The sequence below is a fragment of the Coregonus clupeaformis genome, chromosome 24 (assembly GCF_020615455.1).
Source record: "Coregonus clupeaformis isolate EN_2021a chromosome 24, ASM2061545v1, whole genome shotgun sequence".
Taxonomy (NCBI): Eukaryota; Metazoa; Chordata; class Actinopteri; order Salmoniformes; family Salmonidae; genus Coregonus; species Coregonus clupeaformis.
Window position 1 is genome coordinate 952,093 of NC_059215.1, and position 20,654 is coordinate 972,746.

Sequence of the window (20,654 nt, forward strand, 5' to 3'; positions counted from 1 at the left end):
AGAGCGAGAGCGAGAGCGAGAGCGAGAGAGCGAGAGAGAGAGAGAGAGAGAGAGAGAGAGAGAGAGAGAGAGAGAGAGATCGTTACAATAGATGTGTTAACGGTATTCATAAAATAAAAGTGTGCTAAGAGTTGCCTCTCACCATGGATGTAGTGGTGCCACCTGGAGGGAGATTATGTCTCTACAGCCTGCTCCTAGAGCCCAGATCACCTCCTGTCCTACGGGGTCTGTGGCACTCCTGGAACAAAAAACACCAAGTCACTATACATCATTGTATATCATCTAGACACCCATTCATAATATCAGGGGTCTCAAACTCATGGCACGCGGGCCAAACGCGGCTCTTCTGCTGATTTAATGTGGCAGATTTAATGCTAGTGTACTTACAGTATACTGTACTGTATTATATTGTATAGTGTGTGAGCACCCCCTGGTGGTAGTACCTGTATTGACGGGTGGATTGTTTAGCAACAAAACCGATGCATGCGCAATCGTGGAGCAAAACAGGCGGAGTTGGCTTAGAATCAAAGGATTGTTGACAACATGTAAACTATATTTCCTCTCCAAATCTTTATTGAAAATATAAATACATTTGCACAATGAGCACTTGTTGTCTCTCAAATACATCGTTACAGTTGTTGGTTAGCTAGCTAGAATTTTATTGCCATATTTGCATAGATGTGATAAGAGTCAAAACACCTCAAAACAAGATATGGTATCAATAACAAGATACAATGAGTTGAAATGAGCCACTTACAATTCCCCACATGTCAGCTTCTTGTCATTGTTGCTAACTATCTGACCGTCCAGAATCATAACTAACGGACTTCTGCCCCATCGACGCACGCTAGTGATAACCCGCAATTTCTAATAACCCATCCGCAACCACCCGACTATATGTGATAAAGTGAAAATCTTAGGCCCGCACCCGACCCTAAACTGCAAATATAGAAAATATACTGTACAGTCAGAGAAAGGCCTATGTTTCTGCTTATAATTTCCCACATCTTGGTACACTGTTTGTTAGTCAACTTTTCTATAATTAGATACATGCAGCTTCTCTTCTGTCATTAATTGTTGCCCTAGAATACTAAATAAACCCTTGCTCACCAGAATAATGTCATAAATCGATAGAACAAATGATTCAATCTAGTTGACTTTTGTAAAGTTCTTTCATCTCTCCTTCTATTGCGCAGCAAAGACGTTTAGGGACCGGGAGAAAATGCAATAACTCAAAACAAAATTTCCAAATGACATCAGTTTGACCGGTTTTAAGGAAATGAAAAAGGTGTGAATACTACCCAACATGTTTCTGATAAGATTTCAGTTCGACTTGGATGCATATTTTATGTGGTTGAAATACTATCAGCTTTTATGATGCTGATAAATATACCACCTTTACAGATGTCCCCTAACTACACATTCATTCTCTCAAGATGCTGAAATAAATAAATCATATTTCTCCACTACTGTAAGTCAAAATGTACATTTGGTCTATAATTTTACTGCAAGAAATGCTTAATTCTACAGGAGTTAATGTTATATTAGGTTATGTGAGAGGTTATAGACCTACAGTCAGTGTCCAGATTTCAGGATACTATTCCATTTAACCCATCTGAACAGTAGCCTACAGTTCCCTTGACATGCCATTTTGAAGTCCCCGTCTTGTGACTGTTGAATTTGTATAGCGCCACGCAATCATCACATTTACATTTACATTTTTAGTCATTTAGCAGACGCTCTTATCCAGAGCGACTTACAGTTAGTGAGTGCATACATTATAATTTTTTCATACTGGCCCCCCGTGGGAATCGAACCCACAACCCTGGCGTTGCAAACGCCATGCTCTACCAATAACTGCCATCATCCTCTTTTACCACTTCACCAAATCGTTCGCGAACATTAGGCTATTGTTCTGGTCCTCCCTTCTATTGATTTTCAACTCTCCATTTTGCAGTTTTTCTCTTATAGAATTAAACTCCGACATTGTCCTTTTTGCCTCAGTGGATCGACGTTAACTTTTTCTGCCCAAGTTCCCAAAATCATTTGGCAATTGGAGCGTAGTTAGGCCCTAAAGCTTAGGCTTAGGCTACACACTAATGGCAGAAACAACTAATTAAATAAATATATAAATGTCCTAAAGCTAAAATATACACAAATAATACATTGTGATGAAATTCCTTTAGAAAGGGGCACAAGACAGGGATGTCCCCTCTCTCCCACATGATCTACAGCAATGTATAAGTGGACCACAAAAACAATATTAAATACTTAGGATGCTTAATAAGTGACAACAACAAATATAAAGATAACTTTATTCATTTACTGAACAGTATGAAAACAGATCTAATTAAATGGAATAATCTTCCCATACAATAAACCTCTTCAGAATGGCATATGCTCCCGAAGGTTTTGTATTTATTTTTGGTAATACTAATTCATAGAATAAAAAGGAAAGTTTTACATCTTCCTATGTCTGAGGGTAGTTTTACCTTCCAGACTTAGAACTGTATCAAATCGCTACCCAAGGCTTTTACTTGCGACATACAGTGCATTCGGAAAGTATTCAGACCCCTTCCCTTTTTCCACATTTTGTTACGTTACAGCCTTATTCTAAAATGGACTAAATAAATAAAAATCCTCATCAATCTACACACAATACCCCATAATGACAAAGCGAAAACAGTTTTTTGCAGATTTTGCAAATGTATTAAATATAAAAAACAGAAATACCTTATTTACATAAGTATTCAGACCATTTGCTATGAGACTCAAAATGTAGCTGTTTCCATTGATCATCCTTGAGATGTTTCTACAACTTGATTGGAGTCCACCTGTGGTAAATTCAATTGATTGGACATGATTTGAAAAAATAAAAAAAATAATAATGTATGCACTCACTAACTATAAGAGCGACTGCTAAATGACTAAAATGTAAAATTTGGAAAGGCACACACCTGTCTATATAAGGTCCACAGTTGACAGTGCATGTCAGAGCAAAAACCAAGCCATGAGGTCAAAGGAATTGTCCATAGAGCTCCGAGACAGGATTGTTTCGAGGCACAGATCTGGGGAAGGTTTCTGCAGCATTGAAGGTCCCCAAGAACACAGTGGCCTCCATCATTCTTAAATGGAAGAAGTTTGGAACCACCAAGACTCTTCCTAGAGCTGGCCGCCCGGCCAAACTGAGCAATCGGGGGAGAAGGGCCTTGGTCAGGGAGGTGACCAAGGACCCGATGGTCACTCTGAGAGAGCTCCAGAGTTCCTCTATGGAGATGGGAGAACCTTCCAGAAGGACAACCATCTCTGCAGCACTCCACCAATCAGGCCTTTATGATAGAGTGGCCAGACGGAAGCCACTCCTCAGTAAAAGGCACATGACAGCCCGCTTGGAGTTTGCCAAAAGGCACCTAAAGGACTCAGACCATGAGAAGCAAGATTCTCTGGTCTGATGAAACCAAGATTGAACTCTTTGGCCTGAATGCCAAGCGTCACGTCAGGGACTGGGAGACTAGTCAGGATCAAGGGAAAGATTAGCAGAGCAAAGTACAGAGGGATCCTTGATGAAAACCTGCTCCAGAGCGCTCTGGACCTCAGACTGGGGCGAAGGTTCACCTTCCAACAGGACAACGACCCTAAGCACACAGCCAAGACAACGCAGGAGTGGCTTCGGGACAAGTCTCTGAATGTCCTTGAGTGGCCCAGCCAGAGCCCAGACTTGAATCCTATCGAACATCTCTGGAGGGACCTGAAAATAGCTGTGCAGCAACGCTCCCCATCCAACCTGACAGAGCTTGAGAGGATCTGCAGAGAAAAATGGGAGAAACTCCCCAAATACAGGTGTGCCAAGCTTGTAGCGTCATACCCAAGAAGACTCGAGGCTGTAATCGCTGCCAAAGATCCTTCAAGAAAGTACTGAGTAAAGGGTCTGCTAAAAACCTGTTTTTCATTTGTCATTATGGGGTATTATGTGTAGATTGATTAGGGGAAAAAACTATTTAATACATTTTAGAATAAGGCTGTAACGTAACAAAATGTGGAAAAAGTCAAGGGTCTGAATACTTTCCGAATCCACTGTACTATATTGTATTGTATGTAAACTGTATTATATAGTATATATACAGACTGTACTGTATTATGTGTGATCGCCCCCTGGTGGTAGTACCTGTATGTGACGGCCTGCAGGGCTCGGCAGTAGCAGCTGGCGAGCCACAGGGAGCGGTCAGTTAGCAGGTTGGGACAATGGGACACCTTGAAGATCAATAGGTTCCCTCCTGTAGCCTTCAGCAAGGACTCCAGACCCTCCTCCAGACAACCACTGCGAGGGAGGGAGGGAGGGAGAAAAAGTAAGAGGAGAGAGAGACAGACAAACAGACAGAAAAACAGAGTGGGAGCGACAGAGAGAGCGACAGAGCACAACCATTGTTCCTGAATAACCAATTAGAACGAGTATTGTCCTTGAGTTGAACAAGGCACTGCAACAATTTATGCCTCTGGACTTATCCGTCTTAGCAGTATAATGTTAATAATGCATGGCATTAAATGTTTTGTACTAAAACATTTTCAATTTGTTTGTGGAAAGCATAATCAAATAAAATCCATTTTGTATTCAGAAGGCTAAGGAGGGAGAACGCAAGCGAGCAAGCATGCAATTGCAGTGTGCACACTCATACACACACAAGGCTGTGCATACACACATACACAAACACACACAATGTCAGGAATGAGATAGAGCCTGGGGCTTTCTGACTCAGCACATTCTCAACCTGCTACGGTTTATAGACTAGGGTGATGGGGAGAGGGATAGGAGGGATGATGGGGGAGACAGAAGGAGGGAGAGTACTGCAGACCCCTGCTGTTCGCTGTACAGAGGGAAATCCCTCCATGATACACACACACACGCCTCTCCTCTCACCGTGTGCTCTTGAGGTACTCCTCCTTGATCTCCTTTTTGCCCCTCTGTCGTGGTTTGAGGTTCTGGAGGATGAGGGAATGGGTCTGGGTGCACCACTGGGACAGTGTACTCAGGAACTGGGACGAAGAGATTACAGTTACATTTGAGTCATTTAGCAGGCGCTCGAAGCACCTACTGCATGCAACTTTTAGGTTAGTGTAGAGAAAACAAACACATATCACAATTATTGCAAGTAAACTATCAGCAGAATCGGTGTGCGTGCGTGCAGGTGCATAATGTGTGTGTACCACAGGAGGTTGGTGGCACCTTAATTGGGGAGAACAGGCTTGTGGTAATGACTGGAGCGGAATCAGTGGAATGGTATCAAATACATCAAACACATGGTTTCCAGGTGTTTGATGCCATTCCATTTGCTCCGTTCTCCCCTCAGCAGCCTCATGGTGTGTGTACATGGGTTTGTCTGTTCTTCCGTGTGTAAAATCCGTGTCCTCTACCTTGGAGGAAATGCGGGCGTTCTCCAGCAGCACCCGGGTCCACACGGCAGGGTGGCGGGCCACAAACCTCCAGTCCCTGCAGACCTCTGCGGCCCTCAACAGGGTCTTGGTATCCAGGTAGGTAAAGATACAGAACAGAGCCGCCCTCATCTTCAGTATCTCCGGGCTGATCACCTCGTTGTTGGACCGGGACGGGCTCTTGTCGTGGCGACACGGCTTGTTGTGGCGGTAGCCCCCCTCGGACCGCCCTGCAGGGTCGGGAAGAGAGAAAGAGAGAAGAGGATAGAGATGTTAGGTGAAGGAAGAGAGTGATGGAGAGGGGAAAAGAGAAATAGACAGGAGGGGGAGGGACAGGGATATTAGTCAGAGGAAGAGGGAGGGGGAGAGGGGGTTGAAGAAAAAGGAGGGGGATGATGAGAAGGCGGGTATGTAAAGAAAAGAGAAAGGTGAAGGAGAGGAGAGAGCAAGAGAGGAGGATGAGGAGGCAGGGAGTTTAGTCAAAGAAAGAGAGGTGGAGGGGAAAGAGACGGAGGTTAGTTAGAGACGCCATCCTGAGTCGCAAATATATTACAGTGGCATTCTACAAAATATCCACAATGTGGTGCAAGCGATCCACTTGAGATTTATTGCATTTACCCTCAAACACAGACATGAGCATTCAAATGATCTGCCATTGAAGACATGTACTGTATTGGCCAATACAATGTGACCAAACCGACTCTAGCATCCATCTCTCCCAGCAGGCATCAATCCATGTGATGAGTCATCACCCGTGTCATCGCTGTTGGCCTTGGAAAAGAAGAAGCGAAGGAGGCCTTTGAAGCAACAGGCCTCGCAGCTAGAGGCACACCGCCTACGCTAGCTAGCGATTTACCAATGCATGCTAACAGTCATACTGTGTGATATGTTGATATGTGCCATTTCAAACTCAATCCTGGCAAATGCTTTGAGAATCTTACATGGAGGGCAATGTCAGAATATAACATCTAATTTACATGACAAGTAATATTATGTAATGTTGGAGGTGCCAATTTGAATTCTCATACGAGACATTCTGGGTTGTGTAAAAAATGACAGCTTTATTGCCTATTTGGGTTTACAGTAGCTCCTTTACCAAGTAGCTGTAGCCAAAAGGACCCACAGGAAATAGGGTAGGCCTATCTTTTGCCCAAAATGTGTCCATGTAAGGCAAAATGGGCATGTTTCAATGGCTTCTGTCCTAGTTTTAAGGCTACATCCCAAATGGCCCCCTATTCCCTTTATAGTGCACTACTTTTGACCAGGGCGCATATAGGGAATAGGGTGCCATTTGGGAAGCATCCTTACTCTCTCCTAGCATGATGCACCTGGTCTCTCTGACTGTGGCTAATGCCATGTGCAAAAGGTGTGCATCCCAAACGGCACTATTCCCTACTGTCCCTAGTAGAAAAGTAGTGCACCAAATAGGGAATAGGGTGCCATTTGAGACACAAGCAAGGTGTTTCTAAATAAAATGGAGGTCGCCAGCCAGGAATCGTGGGATCTTGGCTGGAGAAGGCAATTAAGGGAGAGAGATAGATGCTTGCTGTGTTTGAACCAGGAGTGGTGGAGGTAAAGAATAGCTATCCATTGGTTTTCTCATCAACATTATCAATGACTGCGTCCCAAATGGCACGCTATTCCCATTTATAGTGCACTACTTTTGAAGAAAGCCCTATGACTCTATCAATATGAGAAAGTTTAGTCATACTGTCACATGACAGTATAAAGACTGGGAATGGTACACAAACACAAGCACACACACAAAGGCATCCACATACGTGCACACACACACTGTCATTCCATGCCATCCCCTGGAGGTTGTTCATGCCTCATCTATCTGGCTAGTGTGTAGAGCAGTCTGGTGAAAAGTCATCCCTCTATGACAGGGCACCCTGGGCTGATTCGGAATCAGTTTGGGGAGCGCTCTGGTCATTAGTCGTCCCTCACTGTTCTCTGGACAGCCTTACCCTGGAACACCTCGGACTAGAACAGCCATGACCCAGTTTCACACCAGCCACCGTCCTTCTATCCTTCTCTGACAGACCTGACTACTGTTAGCTTGGGCCGCAGGACAGTGTGTGTGTGTGTGTGTGTTGGAGGGAGGGGATGGAGGCATTCTGTGTGTGTGTGTGTGTGTGTGTGTGTGAGGGAGGGGATTCTGTCTGTCTGTGTGTGTGTGTGTGTGTGTGTGTGTGTGTGTGTGTGTGTGTGTGTGTGTGTGTGTGTGTGTGTGTGTGTGCGTGAGGGAGGGAGGGGAGTCTGTGTGTCGTGTGTGTGTGTGTGTGTGTGTGTGTGTGTGTGAAGGAGGAGATTCTGTCTGTCTGTGTGTCTGTGTGTGTGTGTGTGCTGCAGGTGCCATTGGCAGGATGGCAGGCAGGCTATCAGGGTCATACGGTGTGCCAGACGTGTGACAGCTGTTCCCTTTAGAAATTACTGATTCTTTCTGTAATGCACCAGTACACACTATTACATTACAAGTATCTGCTGAGTAACAATAAAGCAATCAATCAATCAAAGGATAAATCAGGATAAACTAATGGTAAGTGACTTAGCCTCCTACCTGGCTAAATAAAGGCCAGTCAACAAAGGTTAAGATTAGCGACGTAGCGTCCTACCGTACTGTACCTGTGCCTAGGCAAGGTAAACATTAGTGACGTAGCCTAGCCTTCCCTCTTACTGTACTGTACCTAACCAAGGTAAAGATTAGCGGCCTAGCTTAGCCTAGCCTCCTATCCAGTCCTACCTGTGCCAAGACGGTATCCAGATTGTCTTGGTGCTCCAGACTGCTGCGTCTCGGCCATGGTGGCCCTCCTCTCCTGCTGCTCCCACATCTCCGCCTCCGACTCGGTAGTCCTGGAGCCCACGTCCGACATGTCACCCTCCTCCCCCTCCGTGCTGTTCCGGTACGGTCGCCGCTGCCAGTTCTGGATGGCCTGCTTGCGGAGTCCCCAGCTCCGGGACACCCCGGCCCTCTCGTAGCACTGTCCGCCCCCTCCCTGTCCGCCCCCTTCCCCCAGCCGACACTGGACGTGGTAGTACTGGCCCTCGGGGCACTCTTCCATGGGGTGCATCTCCACGCTTTCGCCGCTGTCGTAGCCCCCGCCCGAGCCCTGGGAGCAGGACTTGACCCGGCCCGACGCTCTGGGGAGAGAGAGGGCGAGAGCGGAAGAGAAGGGATGAGTTATACTCAGAGGCACCACGTAAAAAAACATAACTCAAAGAACCTTTAGTGGACACTTTACATATGGACAACTAACAGACAGAACCATTGAAAAGTATACAGTATTATATTTCTCTATCCAGGTTCCATCAGATAGGCAATCTGCATTACTGTAGCCTGGTCCCAGATCTGTTTGTCAGGTCAGTGATTGGCTGAGATGAGTAGAAGTGGTAGCAGAGTGACCACACATTGTCACTTCCTGATACCACATGATTATACAGCTCAAAAGTGTGTTGCCATGGTTTCCACAGCTCAGTATAGACCAATACTTACTGAGTCCTTTGTAAGATTAACAACTTCCAAAACGAAGAATATCTGCTAACCGCAATGAATATTTACACAGTTTGTTTTTTTAACTATAGTAACTGCACAGGGTTGGGTGTGAGACAGTTGTCTAGGTGTGTTTTGAGGGTGTCCCTTTAACTAAGTTTGTGGAGACATATTTGAATAGTGATGTGGTGTGTCCCTTTAAGTTTGTAGAGACATATTTGACTGTAATGTCTTGGCAGTGTCTAAGATTCTAGCCATAGTCCTGGGTGGAAACACTGTGCCCCTCAAGGCCCTCGAGGACAGCTATTTTTACCCAGAATGCAGTTCATGAGCTTACTTGTCCCAAAAATCAGAGAGGCACAATTTAACATGTCCTTCCCTGTAGCATTGACAGGGAGGGACACTTTCGCCATTGACAGACACACACCTCAACATGGAGTCAAGTACGTGATTGTCAATCAATGCACCTACAGAGCCTTTTAGGTTATAAAGTTTACTGAATATTTTACAACATAGTGCTTCAAAGTCAGCCTGAAAAACAGGAGGAATAATTCCCTTACCAATAATATGAACCATGAATAAAGTAGGGCGAAAACAAATGCAGCTTTTATGCTAGTGGCCATTTTTCATGGATATACATATTCATATTTATACCCAGCTCCTGTGCTCTGGATTATTACTGGGTTAAGTGGAGACCGCGGGCATTTGTACAGCAGAAACTTTCAACTGTATGTAAAATTAGCTGCAAAAAAATAAATAAACAAATGTCTGTCCTCGGTTGCAACACTCACTACCGAGTTCCAAACTGCCTCTGGAAGCAACGTCAGCACAATAACTGTTCGTCGGGAGCTCCATGAAATGGGTTTCCATGGCTGAGCAGCCGCACACAAGCCTAAGATCACCATGCGCAATGCCAAGCGTCAGCTGGAGCGGTGTAAAGTTGCCCGACCTCACTAATGCTTTTGTGGCTGAATGGAAGCAAGTCCCCGCAGCAATATTCCAACATCTAGTAGAACACCTTCCCAGAAGAGTGGAGGCTGTTATTGCAGCAAAGGGGGGACCAACTCCATATTAATGCCCATGATTTTGGAATGAGATGTTCGACGAGCAGGTTTCAACATACTTTTGGTCATGTAGTGTATGTATGGGAAGGGGAATTTTTAATAGGTTGGTATATCATTACATATTCTTTGAGATAGATAGATACTGTAGCTAGATACTGTAGATATGTGTGTTAAATTCCTTTTCCTCAGCATTTCAATATAACCAATTGCTTTAAAACATGTATGCCTACGTGTAAAGCACTTTTAGATTTTGTGTTAAATGAAAATCTGCTCCACTATATAACATGTATCATTAACATTATTATGGTCTACTACTATCCCTTTTTCAGAAATCATTTCTGATATTGAGTTTGTAGTCAACTGAGGGAGACATTTGAGTTGATAAGCCAGCATATCAAACCAAGCTGTAAACACATCCCCTCTTCATCATGCATGGACAAAGACAAACTCTTGGTGCTGACACAACGCTTCAACTACACAACAACAACTATTTTAGACTGTATCTCAAAATGTAGAATAACATCAGTGGAGAGTGAAGATACTACTTCAGCATAAAAGTCCTTGAAGCTCTGATGAAATATGAAGTAGACCAATTTAGATCATGAGGAGTGAGGGAGGGATTGCTTTGGGGCAAAATTGACTACAGTGACTGCTTCTGGAAACAGCGGTTTTTCTGAAGCAGCCAGAGCGCACGCACAGACAGAGAGAGACAGACAGAGAGCGAGAGAGAGAGAGTGAAGCTGTTGTTAAATTACTATACCGATAACTTTCCTCTACATAATAGGCAAGTAACGAAATAGAATAGAACAGAATAGATCATCTGGCATACCCAGGTTATGAACTGCACACCAAAAGGCAGACTTCCATTCAGTCCTTCAAAACCTAATCGAGATTCACTTTGTGTGATATTAGTGCATACTTGTATTCTTTTTTTAACAAAATTACAATGGTAAATAATTATAAGGCTTTTCCGGTTCCGTTATTACTTTTGTGTCCTACATAACTGCATTAAAACTCTACAAAACAATCAGTGAACCTTCCTCAACCTTTCAGCACTGACATGTACACACGCTACATGACTTTGACATCAAACACAACAGCTAGCTAATTAGCGACCGTAGCTAATGCATCCTGAATTCAGAGTGAATGTAAAACAGTCTAGGTGATTATATCAAGTTGCTATACGACTCCTGCAGTGTAATAATTAGAAGTTGGTATGAAGATAGAGATTCCAGGTGAACCTGGTAAATCCACACCAGACCTGGATTCAAATAGTACTTTTTTATTTTAAATACATCATCTGTGCTTGATTGAGCTTGCCTGGCACCATGGAACCAATGGAATAGTCCCAAAGGTGCATGTGTTCACCTCATCTCCACTACGGGAGAATACTCATACATAGACCCTAGTGACACCGCTTAAGAAACAGAGGAGAGGCCACTTCGCAATGTGACTTTGGTTGCATCCCAATTGGCACCCTATTCCCTTTATAGTGCCGTACTTTTGACCAGGGCAGATAGGGCTCTAGTCAAAAGTAGCACACTGTATAGGGAATAAGGTGGCACTTGGTACACAACCTATATTGGAGTGGTGGCTTTAGCAATAAAAGCCACATGTTGGATCAATATTGTGGAATCAATCAGCAGAGCTGGCTAATTGGGTACAGATCATTATTCAAGTGTATAACAGGGAAGTACAGTTTCCTGACCAGTAATGCACAGTGGGGCTCAGGATGGGCGACAGAGTAGCCATCTCGGTGCAAAATGGAGTCGATGATTTCAGTGTGAACGATAAAGACCACGTCAATAAAGCAACAATAGAATATATTTTTAAACCCAAATATGCAAAGTGTCAAATATCTATTTTTCATCAAACAAGCACCTAAATAGCATCTTCCGTCACTGCATTTGGAACAAATAAATAATATTCATCTCTGGTAGGCCGAGGGCAATTATGGAATGTTCTAATCTAGGAAGTGAAAGGGTCACTTAGTGACTAACTACCATCGTGATTCACTGTCCTGGGGAAGGCCTGGCAGGGGTGTGTGTGACGTCATGATTGTCTCGCCAAAAACGAAGGACAAAGAGGGATGATGTCATCGTCTGAGGCACGCGGAAGTTGTGTGACAGAAGGATGGTAAGTCATGTGTTACACACGTGCGCGCACACGCACTCACAGAAACACGCACGTGCACACACACAAACACACACAGTGTTAAGGTGGCTTACATAATGATGCAAAAAAGGTCTAAATTTAGTCTGAACAAAAAATACACTATTCCCAATGTTCTGAGTGGATATGATAATATGGTGATATGGAGCTTGATCATCATACTAGGGCTCCAGGGCTGCATACCAAAAGGCACACTATTCCCTTTTTATTTACAAAAGTAGTGTGCTAAATAGGGAATAAGATGCCATTTGGGATGCAGCCCAGTGTGGGTGGGTTTGGATCAGCAGTGAAGCAACATTTATGAGATGCGTATCTCAAAATGCATGAGATAGGGGTCTAATTTTGACCATTCAATGAGCCACTCAAATCAAAATACACATGAAGATGCATCATTGCACAAAGATAAGCAAATCAGTCGGTGACGATCTGAAAGCCAATAGGGTGACTTTAGTGTCAGTGAGTGAAACTTCAACATTTAGAATTGAATAATTAATAGTGCGAAAAGCACCTGTAACTTACTATTTCATTCCAATGTAATGTTTGCTTGTTTATTTATACCCAACATAATCACATAGTTCACTAATACAGGGAGCTTTTTACAAATAAATTCTCTCTCTCTCTCTCTCTCCCTCTCTCCCTCCCCCTCCCCCTCCCTCTCCCTCTCCCTCTCCCTCTCCCTCTCCCTCTCCCTCCAGAGGCAGCCAGGCTTGAGAAAGCAAGAATGACACTAAGTCCTTACTGTCTTTGACCACCGTTGTTTACAAGCATGTGTCAAAGAGCAGTGGCGATGCCCCTCGGCTGCTTTTGTGTGTATGTGTGTGCCATGTTTGCTTGTGTGCGTTTGGTGTGAGTGGAATGCATAGTGGCAGGAGGGAGAGCTAGGACAGAACATTCCCCTACTGTTTCTGCATTGCTGACAGAGTCGGCCTCACTTCAGCGCCTGGCAGTTAAACAGGATGTTGTGTTGTGTTTTGTGAGGCTGTCAGGGGCCAGGGCACAGTACTGGACAAACACTACCTGGCTGGTGCCCTCTGATACCTTCCAAAGGTGGGGGCAGGAGTCCAGTTCGGTCTGAGTCAGTGTTGCCACAGTCTGATGCACACCGCCTCACTTCAGACCACGGTCTGGTGCTCAGAATCCATCTACTGGACTCCAAGCATAGGGCCCCACATCAAGTCACTGTACCTAAGTGCACCAGGGGGTTGCATTGCATTGCATCTTACCTTTAACAGATACTCTTATCCAAAGTCACTTACAGTGCAGAGAGTGAAGATGGGATATAGAGGTCACCCATAGGCACAGATCTAGAATCAGCTCATCTCCCTCTATTCCAACCTCAACCATGGGGAGGGGACACAACTGGCCTTAGATCAGTGTGTACGGGCAAGTTTATGCTACTTTGTTTGTGTGGCGGAGAGCAGTGCAGTGAGGGATAGCGTGTGGAGGACTGGCTTACCCGGTGCTGGGAGAGGATCGTCGGTCTGAGACCTGGTACATGCCCCTGGACGTCCCCGAGATACTGGAGTTCCTCTGAGGAAGAGAGAGAGGGAGGGAGAGAGAGAGAGAGATGGGGCGGAGAGCGACAGGTGTGTCAATGCATTAAACGGTTTCCTTGAATTCTGATACTTCTAAAATAAAATATTTTTAAAAAAACAGGACTTTACACATTGTAGTGAAAATACTCCTCCGTTTGTGTCCTGTCTGTAACACAGGAGGCTGCTGAGGGAACGGCTCATAATAATGGCCGGAATGGCGCAAATGGAATGGCATCAAACATCTGGAAACCATGCGTTTGATGTATTTGTTACCATTCCACTAATTCCGCTCCAGTCATTAGCATGAGCCAATCCTCCCCTATTAAGGTGCCACCAATCTCCTGTGTTCTGTAACTCACAGTGAATGTTGAATAGACCTAAATATTCTGTTGTTGTGCCCTGCAACTATTTACTGCTGTGTTCTGTTCAGAGGATAGTTTGTTTGTCAAGGGTCAACAACACATCCCACTGTTAGTGCTTCTCTTCAATCTACTCCATGTTTCAAATAAACACTATTTACACACACACCAACCAACCACTATAAACTGAAGCACATAAAACATAGACTTACTTCAAATGCTGGTGTATAGGTGTGATACCTTTTGAAATGACCCATAATAATTAGGACGTACTCTCATTCAAAGCCCAAGAGCGGATTCGTTTAAAACAGCTTCACATTCAACGGAGGTAGTGATTGGCTAAAACACTCACATTCCCAAATGAAATATTAACATACTGTGTGTAGTTAATCAAAGAATGAGAATCAACAGCTCTTCTTTAGATATAAATACATGTGTTAAGCTGTGAGAAGCCACCAGGGGCCAAACAATACAGTATTATATACAGTGCCTTCGGAAAGTATTCAGACCCCTTCACTTTATTCATTTTGTTATGTTACAGCCTTATTCTAAAATGGATTAAATAAATAAAAAATCCTCAGCAATCTACACAGAACACCCCATTATGACAAAGCGAAAACAGGTTTTTAGAAATGTTAGCAAATTTATAACAAATAAAAACAGATAAACCTTATTTATATAAGTATTCAGACCCTTTGCTATGAGACTCGAAATTGAGCTCAGGTGCATCCTGTTCCCATTGATCATCCTTTAGATGATTTCTACAACTTGAATGGAGTCCATCTGTGGTAAATTCAATTGATTGGACATGATTTGGAAAGGTACACACCTGTGTATATAAAGTCCCACAGTTGACAGAGCATGTCAGAGCAAAAACCAAGCCATGAGGTCGAAGGAATTGTCCGTAGAGCTCCGAGACAGGATTGTGTCGAGGCACAAGGTCCCCAAGAACACAGTGGCTGCCATCATTCTTAAATGGAAGAAGTTTGGAACCACCCAGACTCTTCCTAGAGCTGGCCGCCCGGCCAAACTGAGAAATCGGGGGAGAAGGGCCATGGTCAGGGACGTGACCAAGAACCCGATGGTCACTCTGACAGAGCTCTAGAGTTCCTCTGTGGAGATGGGAGAACCTTCCAGAAGGACAACCATCTCTGCAGCACTCCACCAATCAGTCCTTCATGGTAGAGTGGCTAGACGGAAGCCACTCCTCAGTAAAAGGCACATGACAGCCTGCTTGGAGTTTGCCAAAAGGCACCTAAAGACTCTCAGACCATGACAAACAAGATTCTCTGGTCTGATGAAACCAAGATTGAACTTTGGCCTGAATGCCAAGCGTCACGTCTGGAGGAAACCTGGCACCATCCCTACGGTGAAGCATGGTGGTGGCAGCATCATGCTGTGGGGATGTTTTTCAGCAGCAGGGACTGAAAGACTAGTCAGGATCGAAGCAAAGATGAACGGGGCAAAGAACAGAGAGATCCTTGATGGAAACCTGCTCCAGAGCGCTCAGAACTTCAGACTGGGGTGAAGGTCCACCTTCTAACAGGACAACAACCCTAAGCACACAGCCAAGACAATGCAGGAGTGGCTTTGTGACAAGTCTCTGAATGTCCTTGAGTGTCCCAGCCAGAGCCCGGACTTGAACCCGATCGAACATCTCTGGAGAGACCTGAAAATAGCTGTGCAGCAACACTCCCCATCCAACCTGACAGAGCTTGAGAGGATCTGCAGAGAAGAATGGGAGAAACTCCCCAAATACAGGTGGGCCAATTTTGTTGTGTCATACCCAAGAAGACTTGATGCTGTAATCAGGTCTGAATACTTATGTAAATGTAATATTTACATTTTTTTATTTTTTATAAATTAGCAAACATTTCTAAAAACCAGTTTTTGCTTTGTCATTATGGGGTACTGTGTGTAGCTTGATTAGGGAAAAAAACACTAATCAATTTTAGAATAAGGCTGTAACGTAACAAAATGTGAAAAAAGTCAAGGGGTCTGAATACTTTCCGAAGACACTGTATATACACACACACACACACACACACACACACACACACTATCAGCAGGATTCAAACATGATTTCTGACTAGGAAAAAGACAAGGGGTGCATCTCAATAGGAACACTGTCTTCTTCTCGTCTCCTTTCCTTCATCTAAACTGATTTGAGAATATAGGATAGGTGAAAACATTGTGATGGAAGTGCATCAACGGATGACTTTTCTATCCAGCTCAATCTTACCTACAAGTGCCTTCAGAAAGTATTCACACCCCTTGACCTTTTTCACATTTTGTTGTGTTACAGCCTGAATTTAAAATGGATTAAATTGAGATTTCGTGTCACTGGCCTACACACAATACCCCATAATGTCAAAGTGGAATTATGTTTTTAGACATTTTTACAAATTAATAAAAAAGAAAAGCTAAAATGTATTGAGTCAATAAATATTCAACCCCTTTGTTATGGCAAGCCTAAATAAGTTCAGGAGTCAAAATTTGCTTAACACATGACGGAATACCACTCTCCATATTTTCAAGCATAGTGGTGGCTGCATCATGTTATGGGCATGCTTTTAATCATTAAGGACTGGGGAGTTTTACAAGATAAAAAAGACATGGAATGGGGCTAAGCACAGGCAAAATCCTAGAGGAATACCTGGTTCAGTCTGCTTTCCACCAGACACTGGGTGATGAATTCACCTTTCAGCAGGATAATAACCTGATACACAAGGTCAAATCTACACTAGAGTTGCTTTCCAAGAAGACATTGAATGTTCCTGAGTGGCAAAGTTACAGTTTTGACTTAAATCTATTGAAAATCTATGGCAAGACCAGAAATGGTTGTCTAGCAATGATCAACAACCAATTTGACGGAGCTTGAAGAATTTAGAAAAGCATAATGGGCAAATGTTGCACAATCCAGTTGTGGAAAGCTCTTAGAGACAGAAAGATTCACAGCTGTTATCGCTGCCAAAGGTGCTTCTACAAAGTAATGACTCAGGGGTGTGAATACTTATATAAATGAGATATTTCTGTATTTCATTTTGAATAAATTAGCTACAATTTCTAAAAAAATGTTTAACTTTATTATGGGGTATTGTGTGTAGATTGGTGAGTAAAAAAAAATATTTAATCAATTTTGAATTCAGGCTGTAACAACAAAATGTGAAATAAGTCAAGGGGTATGAATACTTTCTGAAGGCACTGTATTTTGTCTTTATTTAACCAGGTAAGTCCTTGAGTACACATTCTTTTTTACAATAATGACCTGACCAAGATGGCGCAATGAAAAAGGCTGTAATATCAATGACAGTAGGGGCACGAGTAGGGCTGTTGGGGTGACCCTATTACCGCCACACCAGCAGTTATGAGTCATGACCGCAGTAAATCTCGTTATGCACCCTGGACATGCGTTGGTAGTACCCAACTCGCTAACGACCATCAGGTCGCTAATGGCCTGGTACTCAGGGCTCTATTGTCCATCTAACCACTCTGACATCAATGCAAATGAAATCGAAAATCACATCAAACACTTATCATCAAAACAGTATTGTGCTTTTCAAACTCACCTCGCTGTGACTGATAAGATTGAAGAAAGAAACTGAGTGGAAAACATGGTCGTTGTGGATGTTGTTTCAAAGACTTCGGCGATGTCATTTACAAAATAGCCTCCAACACTCTACTCAGCAAATTGGATGTAGTCTATCACAGTGCCATCCGTTTTGTCTCCAAAGCCCCATACACTACCCACCACTGTGACCTGTACGCTCTTGTTGGCTGGTCCTCACTACATGTTCGTCGTCAAACCCACTGGCTCCAGGCCATCTATAAATCACTGCTAAGCAAATCCCCGCCTTATCTTAGCTCATTGGTCACCATAGCAGCACCCACCCGTAGTCTGCGCTCCAGCAGGTATATCTCACTGGTCATTCCCAAAGCCAACACCTCCTTTGGCCGCCATTCCTTCCAGTTCTCTGCTGCCAATGACTGGAACGAATTGCAAAAATCTCTGAAGCTGGAGACTCTTATCTCCCTCAATAACTTTAAGCATCAGTTGTCAGAGCACCTTACCGATCACTGCACCTGTACACAGCCCATCTGAAATTAGCCCACCCAACTACCTCATCCCTATATTGTTATTTATTTTGCTCTTTTGCACCCCAGTATCTCTATTTGCACATAATCTCTTGCACATCTAGCATTCCAGTGTTAATACTATTGTAATTATTTTGCACTATAGCCTATTTATTGCCTTACCTCCATAACTTGCTACATTTGCACACACTGTATATATATTTTCTGTTGTATTTTTGACTTTATGTTTTTTACCCCATATGTAACTCTGTGTTGTTTTTATTGCACTGCTTTGCTTTATCTTGGCCAGGTCGCAGTTGTAAATGAGAACCTGTTCTCAACTGGCTTACCTGGTTAAATAAAGGTGAAATAAAAAAATAAAAAAAATAAAAAAAGCATAACAATGAAATGGACAGCGCTTTCTAAGGTGATCATTAAACCCATACGCATACGCATAGGCCTATACTGTATTTGAGCCCAAGCCCGAAAAAAAATAAATGAATTAAAATAATGATTGTGCCGTTATACAATACATAGCTTACCGCATATTACGCAACATAATTTTTTTTTTTTTTATACTGATTTAAGATGTCTTTGGTACATAATTGGTCCAAAATGTAACAAATTCTAGAGATCGCTTTTGAGTGTGGACTGTATTATTATGGATACTGGATGGACAGGTTACCTTATGCTACGCTTTCTATCCATGAGTCTGGGAGAGAACTTATAGGCCTTGGTGATGTGGTTGGTTCATTGATTGTGCAGGGCGGCTTACAGAGTTAGCCTACAGTATAGCCTGCGGTATAGTGAATTTGTATTTGATTTTGAATAGCCTAGTAATAGGGCATTTTTTATATTTTCATAATTAATAGGTTGACATATTACCTTTAGCTAAAGAATATCTCACCACCGTGAGTTTCCATCTCCTCCTCTCTCTCCTTCATTCCTTTCTCGAGCGTGCAGAGATGGGGGCTGTCAACAGTTTAATTAAATATGTTTTGTTGTGAAAATATCTTACTAACGATGTTCCCGAACAGATTTCACTTGGTTTCCCAAATTAAGCACTGGGTAGCTGCAGGAACAGGGTTGGAGAGCCCATGGCATACAGAGTTTGGGCGGGAATATCACCTGTTGCGCAGCGAGAGGCTGCATGCTCCTCAAACAGTGGTTTATGCATGGAGTGAAATAACCTGAGTAGCCTATCCGGCATGATTGAAAAACTAACGGGCGGAAAAGTGGCCTCCATTCGCTATTCGAGTGCATACGGATGACATTTTTCCCCCTGCCCTTGTTCCTGCCCATTTGATAATGGGCCATTCTAAATCAAACATTTTTCATATAAATTGAGAATAGTCTGAGGGGTGAAAATATGATAACTTAATGAGAGAACAGTGTGCGCAGCCTGAAGCAAGGAACAGAGCACAAGCATTTTTTGCGACTTTCTCAAATCGTCAATATCCTATAGTCACAACATGCAGCCCATATATGTTTTGATTTCGAAGACATTCTAAGGTTTGGATCATTCACAATTAAAGTTGCCAAATAACTTGAAATGTAGCATATAGGACCTGTTTAAAATTCTCGCTACGGAATGGGAAAAATATCCTTTCTATCTTATTCAGCTAAGTTCAATTACATTTTTCTTACTATAAAATCATATTATATAAAATAATGGCACAGGACTTAAAAGCATCTTGTCTGCTAAATGAACAAGCCTACAGCCTATGACATGGCACATAGCCAGATAACATACAGTAGGCAAACTCATATTCTGTTCTTCTGAAATACATTTCCTTCATATCATAATGTTTCTTTAGACCTGATGAAAATAAATAATGGATTTATTGTGATGGTGTATATTAAATTGATTTATTATACTTTTTTCAATGTAGATCTTCCAAAGGCACGCATCAGCGGCTTGTGTTTATGTTAATTACAATGAGACCGGCAGACTTTTGCATGACAATAACCGGCGGACAAAATTTCATGACCACCACAGCCCTAGGCACGAGGGGAGGAAACCACTTAAGACTATTGAGATCTACCCCCCAATGGAGTCTCAAGAAGGGCCTGCACCAGCAAGAGGGACTTGACAATCAATAAATCCTAGTGGTATGTCCATGTCATGTCCATCATGATCCATTTTTGTATTTGTATTTTTTTTTATTAACCCATTCACCACCACCCCCCTCTGAGGACATATGTTTTTTTTTTGTTTTTACAGCTTTTCAGCTACATATACATACATTTTACATACATGGTACTTTTATATACAGCAATCACATAACAATAATACATTACTGAACATAAGCTCTTTAATCCCACCCCTCAGCCACTCTCAGCCCATCTATCACCATAGACCACCCTCGTTTGGTTTCCATCATGATCAAATGTTCCCGTCATGTTCGACATGGAAGCAGAATCCCCCTTGTTCATCATCTCTATCAACATTGACTGTCCACCATTTTGAAATGACACTATGTATGTCAACTTCACACAACGATACAATACCATAGAGACCAATTAGTCA

At 43.0% G+C, this 20,654-nt stretch overlaps 1 protein-coding gene across 1 annotated transcript in view; it reads right to left on the reverse strand.

The window, feature by feature from the left end:
- The window catches only part of fbxo41 (F-box protein 41), a 105,011-nt gene that overhangs the window by 11,026 nt on the left and 73,331 nt on the right, over positions 1 to 20,654 (reverse strand). The window contains exons 5-10 of the mRNA XM_045206950.1: positions 13,613 to 13,686; positions 8,174 to 8,571; positions 5,410 to 5,657; positions 4,916 to 5,031; positions 4,166 to 4,318; positions 143 to 238 (exon numbers count right to left, since the gene is read on the reverse strand). Of these exons, the coding sequence (XP_045062885.1) occupies positions 143 to 238; positions 4,166 to 4,318; positions 4,916 to 5,031; positions 5,410 to 5,657; positions 8,174 to 8,571; positions 13,613 to 13,686 (1,085 nt within the window). The remainder of the gene's footprint in view (positions 1 to 142; positions 239 to 4,165; positions 4,319 to 4,915; positions 5,032 to 5,409; positions 5,658 to 8,173; positions 8,572 to 13,612; positions 13,687 to 20,654) is intronic.